This window comes from Echeneis naucrates, chromosome 23 (assembly GCF_900963305.1).
Source record: "Echeneis naucrates chromosome 23, fEcheNa1.1, whole genome shotgun sequence".
NCBI classification, from domain to species: Eukaryota; Metazoa; Chordata; class Actinopteri; order Carangiformes; family Echeneidae; genus Echeneis; species Echeneis naucrates.
Window position 1 is genome coordinate 4,715,772 of NC_042533.1, and position 20,088 is coordinate 4,735,859.

The 20,088-nt window shown below is 37.7% G+C and overlaps 4 protein-coding genes across 7 annotated transcripts in view; all 4 read right to left on the reverse strand.

The window, feature by feature from the left end:
• apaf1 (apoptotic peptidase activating factor 1) overlaps positions 1–1,760 on the reverse strand; it is a 33,773-nt gene extending 32,013 nt beyond the window's left edge. Inside the window, exons 1-2 of the mRNA XM_029495530.1 lie at positions 1,609–1,760; positions 589–770 (exon numbers count right to left, since the gene is read on the reverse strand). Of these exons, the coding sequence (XP_029351390.1) occupies positions 589–732 (144 nt within the window). The 5' untranslated portion in view covers positions 733–770; positions 1,609–1,760. The remainder of the gene's footprint in view (positions 1–588; positions 771–1,608) is intronic.
• A 756-nt stretch (positions 1,761–2,516) lies between these two features.
• On the reverse strand, positions 2,517–8,344 carry tcp11l2 (t-complex 11, testis-specific-like 2). Its single transcript, XM_029495493.1, has 10 exons — positions 8,219–8,344; positions 6,410–6,590; positions 6,094–6,226; positions 5,552–5,672; positions 5,100–5,323; positions 4,853–4,989; positions 4,421–4,599; positions 4,098–4,279; positions 3,792–3,964; positions 2,517–3,704 (listed from the first exon to the last, which is right to left on the reverse strand). The coding sequence occupies exons 2-10, from the start codon at positions 6,576–6,578 to the stop codon at positions 3,439–3,441; spliced, it is 1,584 nt and encodes a 527-aa protein (XP_029351353.1). The 5' UTR covers positions 6,579–6,590; positions 8,219–8,344; the 3' UTR covers positions 2,517–3,438.
• A 1,096-nt stretch (positions 8,345–9,440) lies between these two features.
• On the reverse strand, positions 9,441–12,882 carry LOC115037034 (alpha-(1,3)-fucosyltransferase 9-like). 3 transcript variants are annotated; one of them, XM_029495495.1, is made up of 3 exons: positions 12,805–12,882; positions 11,911–12,004; positions 9,441–11,812 (listed from the first exon to the last, which is right to left on the reverse strand). In XM_029495495.1, the coding sequence occupies exon 3, from the start codon at positions 11,802–11,804 to the stop codon at positions 10,713–10,715; it is 1,092 nt and encodes a 363-aa protein (XP_029351355.1). In that variant the 5' UTR covers positions 11,805–11,812; positions 11,911–12,004; positions 12,805–12,882; the 3' UTR covers positions 9,441–10,712. The 3 variants fall into 3 exon arrangements, with proteins under 3 accessions (XP_029351355.1, XP_029351354.1, XP_029351356.1); XM_029495494.1 differs by having other exon boundaries at positions 9,441–12,004; XM_029495496.1 differs by lacking the exon at positions 11,911–12,004 and having other exon boundaries at positions 12,805–12,824.
• A 2,822-nt stretch (positions 12,883–15,704) lies between these two features.
• On the reverse strand, positions 15,705–18,589 carry LOC115037075 (alpha-(1,3)-fucosyltransferase 9-like). Of its 2 annotated transcripts, XR_003840445.1 has the most exons (3): positions 18,466–18,589; positions 16,002–17,236; positions 15,705–15,961 (listed from the first exon to the last, which is right to left on the reverse strand). XR_003840445.1 is itself a non-coding variant. In XM_029495540.1 (2 exons), the coding sequence occupies exon 2, from the start codon at positions 17,226–17,228 to the stop codon at positions 16,116–16,118; it is 1,113 nt and encodes a 370-aa protein (XP_029351400.1). In that variant the 5' UTR covers positions 17,229–17,236; positions 18,466–18,589; the 3' UTR covers positions 15,705–16,115. The 2 variants fall into 2 exon arrangements, 1 of the variants encoding a protein (XP_029351400.1); XM_029495540.1 differs by having other exon boundaries at positions 15,705–17,236.
• Between the last annotated feature and the right edge of the window lie 1,499 nt (positions 18,590–20,088).

The window sequence follows — 20,088 nt, forward strand, 5'->3', positions numbered from 1 at the left end:
TCTGATTGCTATGGGGGTTTTTTAGATTTTCTTGTTTCCATTCGGAGTCAATGCTACGTAATTTCATTCTGCACTGTATCCTAGCTGGAATGGTGTCTGACAATAAAAATGAATCTTGAATCTTGATTAAAATCATGAAATACACAGGTTTTTTGTCAGTCATTCATTTTCTGCAACAACAAATATCATTCTTCTGCCTTCATGTCCTACTGCTTATCTGTTTCCTGACAAGACGAACAACCACTCACACTCAGACCCACGGGCAATTTTGGAGTCACCAATTAACCTGAACATGATGTCTTTGCATGGTGGGCGGAAACCAGAGTACCTGGAAGAAACCCACGCAAGCATGGGGAGAACATGCAAACTCCACACAGAAAGGCCCCAGGTTAGGAACTGAAAGCGCGAACCACTATGCCGCTGTGCTGCACACAACCAATGTGGGCACTGCTAATATGTTCCCTTACAGGCCAATAACAGAAACATTGCTGACTCTAGATTAGGAACTCTGATGAAATTTAAGTTTTGAGTTTGTTTTTTTTTTTCTAAAGGTGAGGAACAAGTTGGTGAAAGCTCTGCCCCCCCCACCTGTGTCCTGATCTTCTCCTCCTCATCCATACTCATCACACCATCACTAATCATGTGGTCCATCAGATATGGGGGCTTCATGTCTTCTTCAAGTCTGTGGCGAAAGCGCAGCAGACAGCTCCGCGCCCCTTCCTCCATTGTCATATCTGCACAGCACACTGACCATGGAGGGTGCTGTTGCACTGCAAATTACGAGAGAGAAATTGATGATGGCAGGAAAATATGGATCAGACTTCAAGGGGCTAGTGGAATCAAGAATATCACTCAAAATTTATTGAAACCAAAAACCCTAACCCTCCGACCAGGGAAATATACTTATAAGTTATCCCAAAAGAGTATCAGAGTATTGTTTGAGTAGGGTCAGGGTCTAAACCACTGATCATACAAAAGAATAAATCTGTATTTCAGGTCACCTCTATCCATTGTATACTACCCAATAGAGTGCAGAAATACTTAGTGACTTGGAACTAAGGTGCAAAAAATTGCCATGAAAGTAGAGCTAAAAGCAATGAATTAATTAAAACAGAAAATGAAAAAGCTACTAAAATACTTTAATCAGGGCTCGCAGATTTTTTCTAATTGTATTAGATAAAGTCAGCATGGGATTGCCAGGTTTACTGATGGTAATTTAAATGAAAAACAAACAGAACCAAATTGCACGTAGGCATTATGACACATCTGTGCTGTAGTGTGGCCAAAACTAAAGAGAAAAAGAGAAACACAAAACACAAAGAGAACACAACTGAAGAGGAGAAAGTGGAGGTCCTTATCAGCTGGTCCTCTGGCTGGAGTTAATGCAGAAGTGACATTTAAGTTGGAGTCAAAAATGTAAAAAGCTTAACGTTACCAGGCCGTTTCTGTAACTGGACAGAGTCTAAACACAACTAACTCGGCTGGCTTACTTTCATTTTTAGCTTTATTGCGTTGTCATTCTGCATCTTCGGACTGACACATTTAACTCATGTCTCGACAAGTTCACTCACCTGCTGGAATGAAACAAAGCAAAAACAAGATACTCACGACACACGCCTTGTCTCGAACGAGGAAGGTGTTGGGCTGTATGGTATGGTGGTTAAAGCTTTAAGTCTGGTTTTTAAGCATCTGAGGGCTAAAATAGTTATTTATTTTTCTCTGTTCCTCTGTTATCGTTAAACTACACACCCAAAGAAGTCTTCCTGATTCACAACAAAAACAACTACCCGGTGTGAGGCAGCCAATCACGTGGCGAGATTTAAACCACGTGATGAATGAGGTAATTTGTTTAGCGAAACAGTAACCGGGCAAACTGACGCTACGTTCGCGTCGCTCGTCCATTTGGTTTTTCACACATATAAACCGATTTTCTGCGTGTAAACGAAACCGTTTTGTTTAATACTCATTCGAATATTGTTTAAGTATTCTTTCTACATGCTCTTTCTCTGTCAAACATCTTTTCAAATATTGGTGGAAAATTAATGGGGTGCGTGGAACTCGTAATTGTCAGATTTACAGACTGCAAGTTAATGTATCAGAGCTGCTTGGTGGCAGCATTAAACAGATTAACTAAATAGTTCTGTGAACATCTGACCTTCTATTGGATATAATATAACATATATTATACATATATATATATATATATATATATATATATATATATATATATGTATGGGGGATCAGAAACCTAATTATCTGAAATCATCTGAAACTAATTTGGTCCTTTGGTCCTTTGTCCTTTCATGGTGAAGAATATGAAGAATGTGAAGAATATGAATGAAATGCCAACATACAATCTTGATGTTTTATATCACATACATTTCCACACAGATGTTCTGAATAGAATTTCAGTTTGAACTATTTCAGTTTAAATAAAGAAACACTCAAGTTTGCATTACTTTGCTTAATTTTATTATATTAACTGTGGTACAGAAAAAGAACAACAATGTCTCACATATCGAGTAAACTTTTATTGAAGTATTTATCTGCCAATTTCCACTGGAAATTAGGACCCAAAATTCAGTTTGAGTTCAGCACTGTTCATTTACCAACAAGCTTCAACTGCCAATATAACAATACTGTAAGAAGTACAGCACCTCAAAATGTAACAAACAGAACAATTTAACCAATGTTATACATATTAACACTAACAGAATGTAAATAAAAGTATAGCGCAAGCAAAATACGACAAATGCTCAAGTATAAACTAAAATGACTAAATCCCAGCACAAAGGTCGTCATGCAGGTAAATCTCATTTTATTATTTGAAAATCAAAATCCAAAATATTTCGACTTCTGTGTTGTTGTAGAATAATATCAGTGGATTAAGAAGAATAGATAAAGTATAGTTATCTGGCTGATAAAATAATGAAAGGGAGAACAATCAAAGGACTAACTAGCTCAAAAAGGGGCTAGTTTTAGATTGTAATACTCAACTGTAGACTTGGTTGACTATATTTAATGCTACTCTGCTAGTTTTCTTGGTATTAGCTGTGGTATTTATTGTTCTTTGCTTCCTAAAGCTCACTGTATTAGACATAGGATTTTCCCTTGTTTTCCTGTTGATTCTATCTTCAAGAGTTTGACAATACAAGATCAGAACTAAGTTCAGAAAATAACTATTCTAACACTGGCTTCTGGTGTGAATCTGTGGATGACCGTAGGAAAGCATGTCTAAAAATATTAATCACTGCAGTGCCTTCACTGGTAAATGTAGTGATAAAAAACTACATTTGTAATTCACTGAAAGTGACACCACATTCTCAGAGGACAGCAGTGGTATTACTAGCTACTAGCTAGCTACTGTAGTACCTCCTTAGCTTCAGCTGAATCTAGTGGCAAAGAGAGTTCTTACACTGCAAGACCCCAAGTTTGGTTTTACTTGGAGGTGACTGAATCCTGAGCTGTGACCTGTGGAGGGTTTGTTGCTGGGGGTGGGCTGCCACTGAACATCAGCTTTTTAATGATATCCGCATAGAAAGGTCCATAGACAAGCCTGTTGTAGTTGATTAGGCTAATGAACTTTGCTCCCATCACTGCTAGTTCAGGCTTGATAATGGTCAAGCCAGCTGGTACCTGTTCAAGTTTAGCCTGGGGTTTAAGATCACAGATGAGTACCATGAAGTATTGCCGCACACGATCCTCTGCACAGAAATGAGAGAATGATATAAGGTTAAAAAATCCCCATCAGGTATGTTTCTGGCTTGTCCATTTGTGAGTAAAATACTTACCAACTAGAGTACGGATAGGATTGTCCTTCTGGGTGATGCTGCAGATCTGGCCTGTGAGGGTAGCCTGCAGCGCCGGGCTCAGTGCAGGGTAGTTCCTCTCTGTTAAAGATTTATTGAGCTCACAGCAGATCTGAGCACTGATGCTTTCTAGTGCCTCTTTCAGGTCAAAATTCCTAAAGATAAAGGAGTGGAGAATTCTGGTTTGAGCTTCTCAATGATGTGAAGCAAACAATAGATGACGCACAATAATAAACTGCATGTTTGAATCCAGATTATTGACTTAGGATGGAAAGAAAGTGAACCGACGGCCTGTGCATCCCATCCAACAGGACGCTGGTCATCCTCTTCAAACGGTCAGACAGGGAGGTGAGACCCTGAATAGGCCCTCCGACGGTGCTGTTGACAATGAGCAGCACCTCATTCACTGCCTGACACTGCTGAAGCTTCCACTGAATCTCTCGCAGACGTATCTCATCTGTTATCCAGGTCTAAAAAATAACAAACAAATAAAATAAACATATGTATAAAGAATATATTAATATAAAAGGCTGGATTTCATGTTAAATTTCTGAATAAAAATACTGTGGAGAGCTTCTCTCTCTTTTTAGCATTAATTATACACAGTTCACCTCAGGCAGTGGGCTCTTGTTGTAGTCCCACGTGAGGATCTGGAGGAAGGCAGTTTGGAGGATCTGGAAAGGCCCAGGTGCAGGTTTCTCTCCTTTCCCTTGAGCCTGTTCTGTGTTGATGGCTGACAGCAACTCCTCCTTTGCTGACTTAATCCAGGTGGTGGTGTGGTTTAATGCATCTGTGAAGACAGTTACCTCAGTAACTATTTATTAATTATACTTGTACTCTAGATTTCATTTTTTTTTTTTTTGTACTTTTTTAGACACACTATTCCAGTATATTCTCAGAGAGAATATCATACTTTTAATTTAAATTCTGTTTTCCACCACTAAATATCAAAATGTCCAGTTTTCTGTGATATGGCAGGTTACAAATTTTCTAACCATGTGTAAAAGGAAGCTATCGCGAGAACTTTTTTCTTGTTCACTCACTGGGTGTTTTTTCAAGGATACTCTGGAAGTTTGCCCGCTCGCATTCAACACTCTGTCTCTGCAGCACAGGCCGCAGGTTATTAATTGTAAAGTTGGCCATATCCATCTTCATCAGGTCCAGGACATGGAAGATCTCCCTAGTGTGGAGAAACAACCAACGTAATATGGGTTGCATTTTAATTAGAAAACTGACAACTTGCAACACCTACGCATTTGTAAATAATTTAAACCCCATTTATGCGCTTACCTGAACAGTGTTACTATGTTATCTGTGCTTTCCCGCAGCTTCTTGATGTCCTCATCCCTCACAGGTGCACATATCTTGCCCATGGTGGTGATAATGTAAGAGGAAAGCCCATGGATGTCTACAGCATCGTTATCAGCCTGCTGACGAATCACGTCCATATCCAGCACTTCCATGATCTGGGTCCTCATTCGATTGGCACCAGGGTTAAGGAATGACAGTAAGATCTGTCAAAAGAAGAAACATAGCTAGTCAGCTCTACATATAAATGTCTCATAAGAAGCAATGGTGATACACACAAACAGTTGAGTTACAAAATGAATTTCAAAATTAAAAAATACTTACTTTGGTCAAACGAAAAACATTCAATTCACATCAGGGAAATGTCAGACAAAGCAATCAAGTCATTTCTGTATATCTGGTGAAACTGCAAATAACAGATTGTGTGTGCTGACCTCTCTAATTTCCTCCAGTAGTCTGATGGCTTGGCCATACTCAGGCGGGTCATCATTCAGCTCCGACTCCAGAATATCCCAGAAAGCCTTGTGGAGATTATCTCTTACTACCTTCCACAAACTAAAATAATAAACAGAGGACTTCCTTAGTTGGATACATTATCTGCCAGAAGGAATCTTCATTCAGTGCTATCTTGGTCATTTCAAGTTGAGCTAAAGATAAACAGATAAAGTCATATATCTGTTCTTGTCTGTTGATGCAGTTTTTCCTGGTTTGTTAACAGTTTGCCGTGGCAGTTAAACCTAGTCTCTATGGACTCATTATTGCAACATTGTGGAATAAAGCATAGCTACATAAGCAGCTTTCTATGACCACCGAGTCAAACTTAACTGAATAGAGTAAATAAATGTAATTTGATAAATGACGAAAATATATTTTGCAATGAAAACTGTGCATATAAATGTATCAACTAACCCTTACAAAAAATGTATAGTAAGAAGTTATATAAATAATCCAACAAACTCTAACACAGGTAGTATACCTATTCTGAGGAAGGGTGTCTGGCTCTAAACGGAAGTTGCGGTTAACAATGATCTCATGGGTAAGGCTGAGATTTGAGACATCTACGACGGACTCCATGACTTCCTCCAGGGTTAAGGTTTTTGGTGGGCTTGCTGTGGAAACCGAAAAAAAAAAACATACTTTGTAAGTGATTAAATATGAGTAGTGTGCTGTTGCAAATGCATGATAGCAAGGGTGTGAACAAATGTGTGCACTGCAATGAAAGCAATAAAGCCAAGTTTGGCCCGTGTGTTCACAAAACACACACCAGAGGAAGAATGAGGGTAGAAACTCACAGGAGGGTGAGCAATGTTTGCTGGAGCAGTCACTGGTGAAACTCTCACGTGAGCAGTCTACGTCACTGGTTGACGTCATGCTGTCACACCGCTCTGATGACGACTCCACGTCGCTGTTTTGGTCCTCACTACTGGATGAGGAGGTGGGTCGCTCATCATTTAGAGGCATCTTGGGTTACAGCTGCAGATGAAATTTTTTTTTTATTTATTTAACTGAAGAGATAAAGAGTGTGGCCCACTTTTACACTAGGTTTATGTTTTTCTCTTTAAGTGTAGTTGTTTTTTCCTAAGCAATCCTGTCATAAGTGTGACTCATTGGATAAACCCCTCAGTGTCTTTCAGGGAGTTTCTATTAACAACATAAACACCAACAGAGGAAAATCCCAAAAGCAGGTGTAAAACAAAAGTCTTGATGCCTTCAAGACAAAAACACCATTGTTCCCAGGCTCATTTGAGATCACTCGTGTCTCTGGGAGAACAAGATATAACAAAGGGCTCCTCAACAGTCCAAATGATCCTGTTACACTGAATCCTGCACTGTACAAATAATACTCTTACAATAAGCACACAATCAAATCGCTATACTTGGTTAAAGAAAACCACAAAATAGGATCTTGATTATTATAATACCTATAGTTAACCAGCTTGACCTTTCTAATATTATCTAATAGATACAGTGCTAGCAGAGGGACCCTTGGGTGCTGCTGTTTCTGGTCTCAGTTATCTAATGCCAGAAATGAAGGACACTCCCTCATTGCTCTCCTGGTTTAAAGATAGCACTCGGGGTGAGGAGGATGGGTGTGAGTGTCATATGAGTTCTGTGTACCCCAGCCATGCTTGAGACTCATTCATTACATCATCCGCTAGACTTGACAGCTGGGTCACAGCAACTGAGCAGGCCAATTTTCAGAGGTTATCTAGAATGATGGAAGCAGTGCAGTCATGAAAACTGATTCGAGATTAGGCGAACTCTGTCATCTGCTCCTTCACTGTGTGAAATCCTCTTTAAGGAGTTTGAATGTTGGGCAAGAAAAAACATATTAATAATGCATAGAGGGTTATTTTGAATTAGTATTATACAGACTACATTGTAACGCCATGTCCAGAGAATAACATATTTACAACTTGTGTTTTTGGAGGAAGCTCGTGAACATAATGACAAAGAACATAGTTTGTGTATGCACTTTAGCCCTGCTACAGGTTTGAATAAATCGTGCAGAGACAAAGGCAGCCATCTGATTTCCACATTTGACTGCAGCATAATGTAAACAAAGCAGAGGCTGAGGGAGGCTGGACTAAAAGCAGCAGGACTGCCCTTATTGGCTGCAGCTTCCTGTCTCTCATCCCTACATGGAAACTCTTTGGCTGCTTTGCTGTGCACATGGATGAAAAAAAAAAAAAAAACCCACACACGCGTAAGAAGTCTGTACACGTGATCCAAAGTACAGACCAAAACAACAATAACAACTCAACAACACATCTGATTGCTACCGACTCGACAAAACAACAACAACAACAAACAAAACACACAAAAAGCGTAGACGCTCTTTCAACCTCCTCGCTGTTGTTAACACGATGGCAGCTTGTTTGTTTCTCCAACAAACACCACAGCAGCCGGATATGAATGATTGTTTATGCTAACTAGCCGCAGCAGCTAAAATCTGACATGTCGGCTGTTCTTTGAAATCTTCGACGACTGTTTCAAGTTTCCGCTGCACGACAACACGACGGATAAACAGGGAAGTTACCGACGAGCCATTAATGGTAGTAAGTAAGAGAGACATGTGGGGAACAAATAAGGACTTTTACCTCATTAAAAGTCTCCAAAAAAAAAAAAAAGTGGGAGACTAAGACGCAAACCAGCTGAAATATGAAGCGGAGACTCCGCGTCGTCTCTGCAGTTTAAAGGTCCGTCGTCCTCCGGCTGGCTCCGGGACAAACCATCTCACAGAGAGAGGGGGGTTCGGCCTTCAAAACAAACACAGACACATGGTTTATGGACAACCATAAAAGATAAACATTTAAATATGTATTTAAAAAAAACGGTGTGCGTTGAATCGCTAAACTTCAATTTTAATTAATACTTTTAACTCGTAAAAGAAATGTAAGGGCCATTTCAACGGGATGACGTGTGTGTGTGCGTGTAGGACACAAAGTTGTCTGCCAGGTGTCACCTTTGTGTAGGAAACCTTCCTCAGGTAACAGGTGCTGCTAGACGGTGGAGCAACGTCAGGCCGAGTTAAGCCTAGTTGGTGTATTTGTGTTTGCTGAATGAATGCATCTAATTTGGACGCTTGCATTTGACACGCTGAAGACCAAAACGGTGAGAAATTAATAATCCGTTAAAATTCAGAGCAGAAGGCGGTGCACGGCAAGCGAGTCAATTTTGTTTAGCAAGTCTATGCAGCCCTCAGTGGCTTTCAGTTTTAGGCTTAGCTGCTACAAATAGAAATGTCAAAAGAAATTCTTGTGACAGAGAACTGTCCCTTCCACATGAAGAAATGAAATGCAATGTTAATGGGAAATACAGATGCAGAGTAAAAGAAAGTAATTATATAAAATAATAATATGAATATTGCACATGATTACAAATGTATTCATAAAAACATAATCATATAAATGTATATCTAAATATATAATATGATACACCCTAACACAATATTATGTGCATATAAGCATATTCAAGTTATACGTTAACTAAAGAATAAAAATAACACTGTGCCCAGGCCAATACGTGAGCTTCTCAGTAGTCAAAATGCTTTGGTATAAATAAAAATGTTCAGCTGAGAGAGTAGTTTGTACCACCAAAGTTAATGTATCACTGTGTATCACAAAAATGCCCTTGTTACTGCTAACAAGGACATTTTTACAAGCTTAACCATTAATTTGATATAGCGTCTACTGGAAACCAGCATGAAGCCTCAAACTTCATCACTAATTATTTAATATAGATACAATAGTCTTGATGAAAGAAAAATATAATTTATTTATTATATCAACATATTAAATTAGATTTTGATATAAAATTCATATAAAATGATTCAATGCCCAAAAAAAGTGAAAGGCAACAGCAAGTGCACATGTTTAGATACAACATACATCCCAACCCTCCCAAACTAAATCAAAATAACAACGTACCAAGAACGTACCAAGAAAATCTTACAGTAATTTGGCACCTTTATCATAAACCAGTCGAATTTCAATGTGATCATCCTGGCTTTGAAATCATGTAGATTGTAAATAATGCAGCAGCTGGATCACCTGGAGTTCTAAATCCAGTCGGGTCATCGTCCCAGATTAGAGAATTTGGCCGGTTGCTGGGGAGACCAGGAGTGGCTTTAACACCTTTTGTGATTTTCCCAACAAATCAAAAACCATTTGCACTGGAATAGCCAATCTGCTATATTATTGATTTCATTGTGTCAACTACTGACACAACTTATAAAAAAGTGGTTTTATGAAATATGCAAAGGCTGCAAAATTAATTAAAAAATAATCACTCCGCTGTTACAACTGTCCTGATGTATGCAGGGGATGGCTCTAACACGTCTAAAATACACGCAATACACACATCAATCAAAAGTTCTAAATGAAAAAGATTATTCATTCATATTATTATGACTGTTTACCCATGATTTGGCCCTTGACTTATTTGCCCTGTTTTATTTCATCTGAACCCCTTTCCAGCAAAGGAAGTGGGATTCTCATCTCTGTCTCTCTCTTCTTGATATTTCGAATGAAGAAAACAAATACACATATTATATATTGATGACATGAAATCCAGTTTTTGTTGACCTATGGTGTGAGCCTATAGTATGTTGTTGCATTTATCTAACACTGCCCTTATTTTTCCCCTAACGATGAAGAAATGACTGGAGAAAGAACTGTGCTGAACATTTAATCATGGTTGCCGCCTCTCAAGTTTGATAGAAAAGACCTCCTGTGCAGCACAGTAAAGTGTAAAGACGTTTTCAAGGAGTTTTTAGAGTAACCAATGAGCTCTTAAAGCCAAGGTGTGACGTTTGGTACTCTAACAATGCAAGGGAACAAATTTACCAATTGATGTTGATGATGGTGATGATCTACATTTTTAAAATAAAAGAATGAAGGACACAGTGAATTAGGATCAAAGTACATTTTGGTGATAACTTTTTCTTGCCGTTTCAAATGTGGTTCCTTTTTTGTTAGCAGGAAGACATTCTAACAGAGTGTTATTATTCCAATGTTTCTCTGACATTTCTCTGAAATTCAAGGCGTTATTAATGTCCTGTTTTATTTTAACTGTCCCTGGACTCCCCTAAAGTTAACCCCAGTACCATTTATTAAGTTCATGAAAAACTTGGTACTGTCTGTTTTGTTGTATGTAACTACAAGCACGGCAGGCATGTTCTGCACCAAACATAGACATTTTAACTTCATATCTGCTTCTCCAGTTAAAGTATTTCATGTATTCAGTGTTATTTTTGTCAAGGTAAAGCAGCCAGTCTGCCAACTCCTTCGGACTAGAAAAGTCATCCACATGTATGAAAGAATCTGAAGGAATGTGATCCTCGTAGTTTTGTCTTGAAGGTCCCAGCGCTATTGGCAGACTCCCAAGCTGCATAGAGTAAAATAACTTCTCTGTCATGTAGTCCTTGTAAATAGAGTTTTCAAAGGCGAGGTAAAATTTACATTCAGATATAATCTTCATGCGTTCTTCATTATTTATACGACGGTTAAAAGCTGCCCCGTAACCATTTATGTTGATATGTTTTTTTAGTTCGTTGTAGTACTGAACTCTTTTATACCGTGAATTCCAGTTGCTCACAATCCAACAAACCACTTTGTCCTTTGCTGGCAGTTGAAAGGTGTCATTCCCAGAAACGTACTCCAAACGGCCATAAGGCACAGGTATATGTGAATCAAGGCGATAATTACTCGTCAAATTGAACGAGTGATTGAGTTCAGCAAAAGGATGTGAGTTTGCAGGTGACTCCATATTGAACCACACCCATTTCTGAAACCAGGGACGTGGCTCTTTTGGCATGGACGCTAGATTTAAATCCCGGTGGTGGAAGAGGACCCCATCTGCTTTATGATAGAGAGACTTGTCATCTGTTAAGTGGCATCTAATATTCAGTGCATTGCAGCTGAGTTCATACTTGTTACCAAATGGCCACATCCAGATCAAGAGAATAGTTTCTGGCTCAGCATCCGCAGCTTCAACCGAGATCCCCTGAGTCTCATTGTGAGGCGAACGGTTTGACTTGCTGGCCTCTGCTTCGGTTGCACACAGAAATGTATGAAAGTTGTACTCAGGTGTGTAGTAAACAAAGAAAACAACCAGGAAGCACACAATGAATAGACAGCAGAAGGCAATCTGGTGCAGAGAAGGTCTCTGGAAGCCTGAAGACATGGCCCAGCCTTGGAGAGAGAATAGATCTGGTTATTACAAACAGAACAGTTCATTTGACAAAATAGAAATTAGTGAATGTTGATAGTACAAACTCCAGAGCACAAACCAGATTTTGCCACAACACAACATATGGAGTATAAAGAACAAGGGTCAACTTAAAGAAGATTCTTCTGCCAAAATCAAAAAAAGGAGTTGCCTGACTGTGGAAGATAAAGAAAACAAGACATTCAGTAGAGTAATGAACATTACTAACACCATATCACTTCAACAGGGACAACAGAAATGTTGGACTATCACAAAAAAAACAAAAGTAAGAGTAAGTGAAATTAAATAGGCGTGAATAAAATAAAGCATCATTAGTTTCTAGTTAACTGTTAAAGGGGTGTTGTTGACCAACATTGCCTAAAGGAGCAGGATTCAGGATTCGCTCTGTTAACATGAAGAGTATCCTTGTGTGTGAGCACTGTTTGACGAATGGTTTATGACATATGATAACTTTGGCCTTTGGACTGAACTGTAATCGCTTATTGCTAACACAAGTTCATCAACTACCTCATAAAAATGACAGACTAGTTGGAAATAGAATAGCTCATTTGAGTTTGAGAATAAGAATATGTTGATACTTGAAACAGAATGACATTGCAGGTCAGTTCTTTTATATTATACACTTAAAACTTTAGTTTGTTTTATGATTGGAGTTGGGTTACAATTGAGGAAAGCAAAAATATCCTGCAACTGTTTGATACTGAATTATTTAAATGCCAGTATCTACTAGTGAGAACATGTTCCGCAGACTAAATATTTTTTATGGATCATTGTTCTCAATCATTGATTATCATGTAAATTGAATTTGAAACCAATCCACTTTTATTTTGCAGTAAGTACAGTTAAACAAAAAAAGTGGCTAAGATTCCATTACTTTTTCATGTATTCTTTAGTTAACCACTACACAAGTCCATTGAAGCTAAGTTATTATTTCAAAATAGACCAGCAATCTTACCACAAAGAAGTAGTGCACAGATATATTCGGCATAGCCGTCTTGTTTAAAAATGTGGCTTCCTCTTACTCAGATCTCCCTTGCTATTGCACACAGTAATGCTGCAATGTTGACAAGCTTTATAGCTTTGCTCTGGAGGGGTGGCATAATGTGACACCTGATTCTACAGTGAAAGAAGAAACTGCTTGGAAATCACCAATTTCTGATTAAAACTCATTGAAAAAGAATGAATATATGAGAGATGTGCTTAGATGAAAACTCTTTTGCAAAAAAGTTGATAAAAACAATTAATGTTTTTATGTGAAATAAACACATTGTACTACTTTCAGTAGTGCAGGTGAAAAGATGGTTCTAAAGACAACTTTGCAAAAGGATATAAAAGAAAAATAACATGATTTGACACATGATATAGCCAGCTGTTGTATCTCTAAAGCAGTTACGATGCTCTCCATTGAAGGTTCTAAAGAAAAGCCCAATAAAACAAACAGATAGCTTTTATAATTTTTTGCTGGAAGGCATTAAGTCCTTTTCTGGCCATTGTATAGTTTACTGTTATTGAACTTTTACTGAAAAGAAATACAAGAAGAATCACCATTGGGGAAGTGGGGGATAGTTTCTGTGAAATGAGTCAAAGCTATAATGAAAGCTATTTTCAACACTGTCTCTGCAGCAGAGACCAAAGATTATCAACTGTAAAGTTGGGCGTATACATCTTCATCAGGTCCAGGACACAGAAGATCTCCCTTATGTGGAGAAGCAACCAACATAATATGGGTTGTATTTCAATCAGAAACTTATGGGCTTACCTGGACAGTGCTAATATATTATCTGTGGTGGTGGGGATGTAAGAGGAAAGCCCATGGATGTCTACAGCATCGTTATCAGCCTGCTGACGAATCAGGTCCATATCCAGCACTTCCATGATCTGGGTCCTCATTCGATTGGCATCAGGGTTAAGGAATGACAGTAAGATCTGTCAAAAGAAGAAACATAGCTAGTCAGCTCTACATATAAATGTCTCATAAGAAGCAATGGTGATACACACAAACAGTTGAGTTATAAAATGAATTTCAAAATTTAAAAAGACTTACTTTGGTCAAACGAAAAACATTCAATTCACATCAGGGAAATGTCAGACAAAGCAATCAAGTCATTTCTGTATGTCTGGTGAAACTGCAAATAACAGATTGTGTGTACTGACCTCTCTAATTTCCTCCAGTAGTCTGATGGCTTGGCCATACTCAGGCGGGTCATCATTCAGCTCCGACTCCAGAATATCCCAGAAAGCCTTGTGGAGATTATCTCTTACTACCTTCCACAAACTAAAATAATAAACAGAGGACTTCCTTAGTTGGATACATTATCTGCCAGAAGGAATCTTCATTCAGTGCTATTTCACCTGTAAGGAAGTTAGATCAAACACTACTCTTACAACTAAACTGAACACATTAAACAGAAGAAAGGGAATTGATAGATTATGGAGATCTGTTTTGAAATGAAACTTGTGAATATGAATGCATCAAATACTTTTATGAAACTGAAGAACAAGAACAAAACAATCTTACTGATATGGAGGGAAAGGTAGAGTGTGCTGATAGTTCCTAAAATACATATCTGACAAACTGATAAAGCTGCTTAAGAAAAAACATCAAAGCATGAAGAAAGCAAATCATTTATGATACATGCTCTTAAACAGGTCGCATAACAATTCTGAGGTAGTCTGTCTGAACATTGACAAAGTTATGTTTTATAATGAGTGGCGAACAAAGTTTTACTGCTGCAGAAGCATGATAGCAGATGTGTGAGCAATAGTACAACCACAATGAGAAAGATAAATTAGAAGTTGGCTATGAGGGTTGAAACCCACAGGAGGGTGAGCGTCGTTTGCTGGAGCAGTCTCTGGTGAAACTCTCACGTGAGCAATCAGGTCACTGGTTGACAGAGGTGGCAGAAGTACTCATATTCTGTACCTCAGTAGATGTAACAGATACATGTATAAAAAAATATTCTGGTAAAAGTAGGAGTACTGATTCAACTCCTTTACTCAAGTAAAAATAAGAAAGTACGGGCTCTGAAATTCACTTTCAAAGTAAAAGTAAAAAGTCAAAATGAAACACAATACATTGTCACGTAATTTGATAATTTCTGCTGCAGTGCAAGTTCTTGGTTCTCTCTCTACTGTCTCCTCACTCACTAGACTTCCTCCTGCGGTTACCTGCCACCCCCCCCCCCCCTTTCCCTCTTTGCCTCTCTAGTGCTTTTATGTTGTGTTCTCACCAGACAACCAGCTGCTATGATGTCTCCTAAACCTACAGCGCCCAGTTTACAACAGTTAACAACAGTTTTCTTAATATCACCTCCTATACTTTCGTTGACACTGATGCCATCTCCTGCCTCTTGTCTTTTCTGGCCAGCAGCAGCTGGGTTCCTCTTGTCGAACCATCACGTGTCTGCTTTCAGCCTATTTAACCTGAAACGATTGTTTGTTCATTCATGATAACGTTCCAAACTGGCAAGTAACTTTATATTGACACCTGCCAAAGTAAATTTTAACCTGCGTTTGGCGGGTTAGTGGGTGTTAATTTAGAGCCCTACTGACGACTTAAAGTTGGAACACAAACAGATCAAATTTACAAAACTAGGTGTAAAACAAAATTTTGTACTTCTTCAGGATAAAAATTCTTTGCTCAGGCCAATATGTTTGCTTCTCCGTAGTAAAAATGCTTTGTCATAAATAAAAATGTTCAGCTAAAAGGCAAAGTTAATGTATCACTCAGCAATTTTTATCAGCAATAAGGACATTTTACAAGCTTGAACATTAACTAAATTTAGCTTGGAACAAATAAAAAACCAGCATGAAGCCTCAAACTTCATTGCTAATCATTAATAGACACACACGTCGTCATTAAAGAAAAATATTATTTATTACAATATATCAACATATTTAATTATGCTCAGAAAAAGTGTAACGCAGAGACAAGTTAAACCCACATTAAACCCCCAGTGCACTTGGTCCATGTCTCCAAGACTTGAAATGAAAAATGAAAATTACTGACTTTCAAGATTAGGGATGACTTTCAAATAATATTAGAGTTAAGAGTAATTTCACACCTTTACTATGAACCACAACCTGTAGACCTTCAATTTGATTATATCGTCTTTGAAATAATTTTTTATTATGTGCCAATAAATCATTTATTTTTTTAGATATGTATAGGGACAGTAATACAGTAGGAGGATCTACTGAAGTTTTAAATCTGTTTTTGTCATTGTCCCAGCATGAAAAGCAGATTGGTAGATTATTCAGGTACAGTTAACCCCAGTACCATTTATTAAGTTCATGAAAAACTTGGTATTGTCTGTTTTGTTGTATGTAACTACAAGCACGGCAGGCATGTTCTGCACCAAACATAGACATTTTAACTTCATATCTGCTTCTCCAGTTAAAGTATTTCATGTATTCAGTGTTATTTTTGTCAAGGTAAAGCAGCCAGTCTGCCAACTCCTTCGGACTAGAAAAGTCATCCACATGTATGAAAGAATCTGAAGGAATGTGATCCTCGTAGTTTTGTCTTGAAGGTCCCAGCGCTATTGGCAGACTCCCAAACTGCATAGAGTAAAATAACTTCTCTGTCATGTAGTCCTTGTAAATAGAGTTTTCAAAGGCGAGGTAAAATTTACATTCAGATATAATCTTCATGCGTTCTTCATTATTTATACGACGGTTAAAAGCTGCCCCGTAACCATTTATGTTGATATGTTTTTTTAGTTCGTTGTAGTACTGAACTCTTTTATACCGTGAATTCCAGTTGCTCACAATCCAACAAACCAGTTTGTCCTTTGCTGGCAGTTGAAAGGTGTCATTCCCAGAAACGTACTCCAAACGGCCATAAGGCACAGGTATATGTGAATCAAGGCGATAATTACTCGTCAAATTGAACGAGTGATTGAGTTCAGCAAAAGGATGTGAGTTTGCAGGTGACTCCATATTGAACCACACCCATTTCTGAAACCAGGGGCGTGGCTCTTTTGGCATGGACGCCAGATTTAAATCCCGGTGGTGGAAGAGGACCCCATCTGCTTTATGATAGAGAGACTTGTCATCTGTTAAGTGGCATCTAATATTCAGTACATTGCAGCTGAGTTCATACTTGTGACCAAATGGCCACATCCAGATCAAGAGAATAGTTTCTGGCTCAGCATCCGCAGCTTCAACCGAGATCCCCTGAGTCTCATTGTGAGGCGAGATGATTTGCTGCTCTGAGGAACTGTTTGACTTGCTGGCCTCTGCTTCGGTTGCACACAGTAATGTGTGAAAGTTGTACTCAGGAGTGTAGTAAACAAAGAAAACAACCAGGAAGCACACAATGAATAGACAGCAGAAGGCAATCTGGTGCAGAGAAGGTCTCTGGAAGCCTGAAGACATGGCCCAGCCTTGGAGAGAGAATAGATCTGGTTATTACAAACAGAACAGTTCATTTGACAAAACAGAAATTTGTGAATGTTGATAATACAAACTCCAGAGCACAAACCAGATTTTGTTGAATAAACCACCGCTAGTTTTGCAACTGAGAGGCGAGGATAAGTTCTCAGTTGGAATCATTGATACATGCTGATGTACATAGTCTCCCTTCAATGCTAACCAGAAAAACCCCTGCTTTTATTTTATTTGCAGACCACAAGGTAATCACTGTTGCATAAAGGAGCAGGATTTGCTCTGTCAACAGAATGAAAAGGATGAATACAAAATTAATTAATGACCATGCAGTCCAGCATCTTTGGATTGTTAGATTCTGTTAAATGTTAACTCAGGCTATTTGCACATGTACAAGGTAACTTTTAATACTCTGCTGATACTGATCAAAAGGGTGTAGCAATCGCATCAACCAAGGCAACAGGTGTTCCTGAAACAGGTTTTCCCTGTTTTGAACTTGTATATATATTTTTACTAACAACATGATCTGTGGCCAGGTTAAAATTGGGAAAAGCAAAAATTTTTCACAAATGTTATGATATGGAATCATTTTAATGTTAAAATATACCAGTATTTATGTCATTGTTCTAAAACCCTTAGTGATCATGTAAATTGAACTTGAACTCAATAAACTTTTCAATATATTGAAAAATGTAGTAAAAACATTGTGTTTTAGAAGCAGACCATGTGAACTGGTGTACCTGTATCAGAAAAAATTTATAATTAACTAGAGAATTAAGCTCATTTGATTTCAGGAAGTGCAGCCTGTAGGTATTTGAAACTCGATGAGTTAAAGCTGTTCTTCGTGCAAAGAGGTATTTTAAAAGAAAAATTTGAATCTGCCAAATTTCATGTCAAAATTAATCACATTTATTTATATACGGAAAAATCATCCAAATAAACCTCAAATAAAAAATATAGTAGAACTATGGTGAGCAGGAAGTAGTAGTAAAACTTTACTAACTTTTTTAGATAATCCTTAAGAGGGGAAAAAATGTCACATTTTACTTCTACCTTTGAACAATTTTCACTAAACTCAACTTTTTTTTCAGTACAATCAATACAGACAAATTTTTCTCTCTTTCAACTTATAAATAGTTTAATTTAAGATAAATACCAAAAAAGTCAATTGAAGCAAAGATATTATTGTATTATTGTTTTAACAAGAAAAAGAGACCAGAAATCCCACCTTCAAGTTGAAATTCACTGATAAAATAATAATAATAAAAAAATATATATATCCAAATATCTTCCGCAATAAAAGACCTTCCTCCTGTCAGCTGTCTCTTGCAACCTGACTTTCCTGCTTTAAAGTTGAGTTCTAGAAGGGTTGGGAATAGTGTCATTTGTTGTTATTCTAATTCAGATCCTCCCCTGAAAGGACAAACTGTTGAGGAAGCATTGTCTTCATCTTATTCATCCAAAAACAAAGGATGCACTATGTAAAGTGAGATGTGAGCTGATATGAAAGTCTTTTGGATAAAATGTGCGAAAATATTCACAATATAAAAAGCGTGACAAATTAATAAATAATAGGACAATCTGTCAAATGCGTATTTTACATAGGGAGGTGGAAAAAGTTTCTTTTTTTTCTTCTTCTTGTAAAAGTAAACTTGAAACAACATGACACAAGACATAGCAGGGTACAGTATCTCTTGCCATTCTACGTATCTATTTCTATAAATGAACTGTAACTAAAAACCAGTAGAGTAGTAATCAACAGTAAAAGTATACTTGACTGTAAGACCAGTTGAAACAAGCTGAAATGAACTTAAACAAATTGAAGCAATGTGATAACAATAGGTTGTGTTTTCCAGGGTTCTGGTGACGTTTACCCGCTGACATTCAGTAGTGCCTCCGCAGCACAGCTCGCAGGTTATCATTTGCAAAGAATGATGGCTGAAGGTGCAGCCATCGGTGTGTGGATGAAAAGACGGCACCAGCACTGATGATCAAAGAGCCCAAGGCGGATTTGTCTCAGGGATGAATCAGGGAACGTTTTCATGTTAGATTTGAAACAAAAGTTGACATACCGGCATTTACACAAGGACAAAACATGAATGTTTGAAACCACACCTTAACCTCAGAGAGTAGCACCCTGTTCGAGTATGAAGGTACTGGAAAAAAATTTAATAAAATAAATCTAAGTTTAAGTGAAAAATTGTTTAAAGGAAATATTAAATTAAATATTTAAGAACTTTAAATATTTAATTTGCAATAATGCAGCATCATAAATCCCCATTTCTTTATTTTCATCATATTTATCTTATTCATATGTTTTTTGGGGGGTATTCCTCATTCACCTTCAGTTGCAAAAATAGATGTTGACTTTTCATAATTTTTTTTAATTACATTTCTATAATATTAGATTATCAGAATTAATGTGTGTTACAAGTACATGATTCTTTCTAAGCATCTTGGTCAGTGTACGTTTGTATTTACTATTTACTCTGATTGAATTTAAATGACAAGAGATGGACATATGGCATCATCTAAGCCTCTGTGATAAAGATATTCAGAAACTGAAACGTTTAAAGTCTGGAAAATTGTGCAAAATACAATCTATACAAAGAATGACTTGGTTAGTTTGACTAACCCTAACCCTTTGTCAACAGTCTGTATACAACTCACATACCAAACCTAACGTAGCATGCCTTCAGTATTTGCTGTTCGTCATGGACATGTGCATCCTTGTTTGGATTTAGTAACCTAGGTGGAACGGAGAAAACACAAACCTGGAACTAGACGATTGCGTCAACTGGACTGAATTATACTAAACTGAATAGATCTCAGTTCTGTGATGTGTTACAGT

What these genes read in the sequence shown, in the direction of transcription:
- tcp11l2 (XM_029495493.1), bottom strand. Translation starts at nt 6,578, where the DNA reads ATGCCTCTAAATGATGAGCGACCCACCTCCTCATCCAGTAGTGAGGAC. An exon ending in TACTGGAGGAAATTAGAGAG is followed by an intron (nt 5,324 to 5,551) that starts GTCAGCACACAC and finishes TTCTTTTGACAG; the next exon opens with ATCTTACTGTCATTCCTTAA. An exon ending in TTGGATGGGATGCACAGGCC is followed by an intron (nt 3,965 to 4,097) that starts GTCGGTTCACTT and finishes CTTTATCTTTAG; the next exon opens with GAATTTTGACCTGAAAGAGG.
- LOC115037075 (XM_029495540.1), bottom strand. Translation starts at nt 17,228, where the DNA reads ATGTCTTCAGGCTTCCAGAGACCTTCTCTGCACCAGATTGCCTTCTGC.
- LOC115037034 (XM_029495495.1), bottom strand. Translation starts at nt 11,804, where the DNA reads ATGTCTTCAGGCTTCCAGAGACCTTCTCTGCACCAGATTGCCTTCTGC.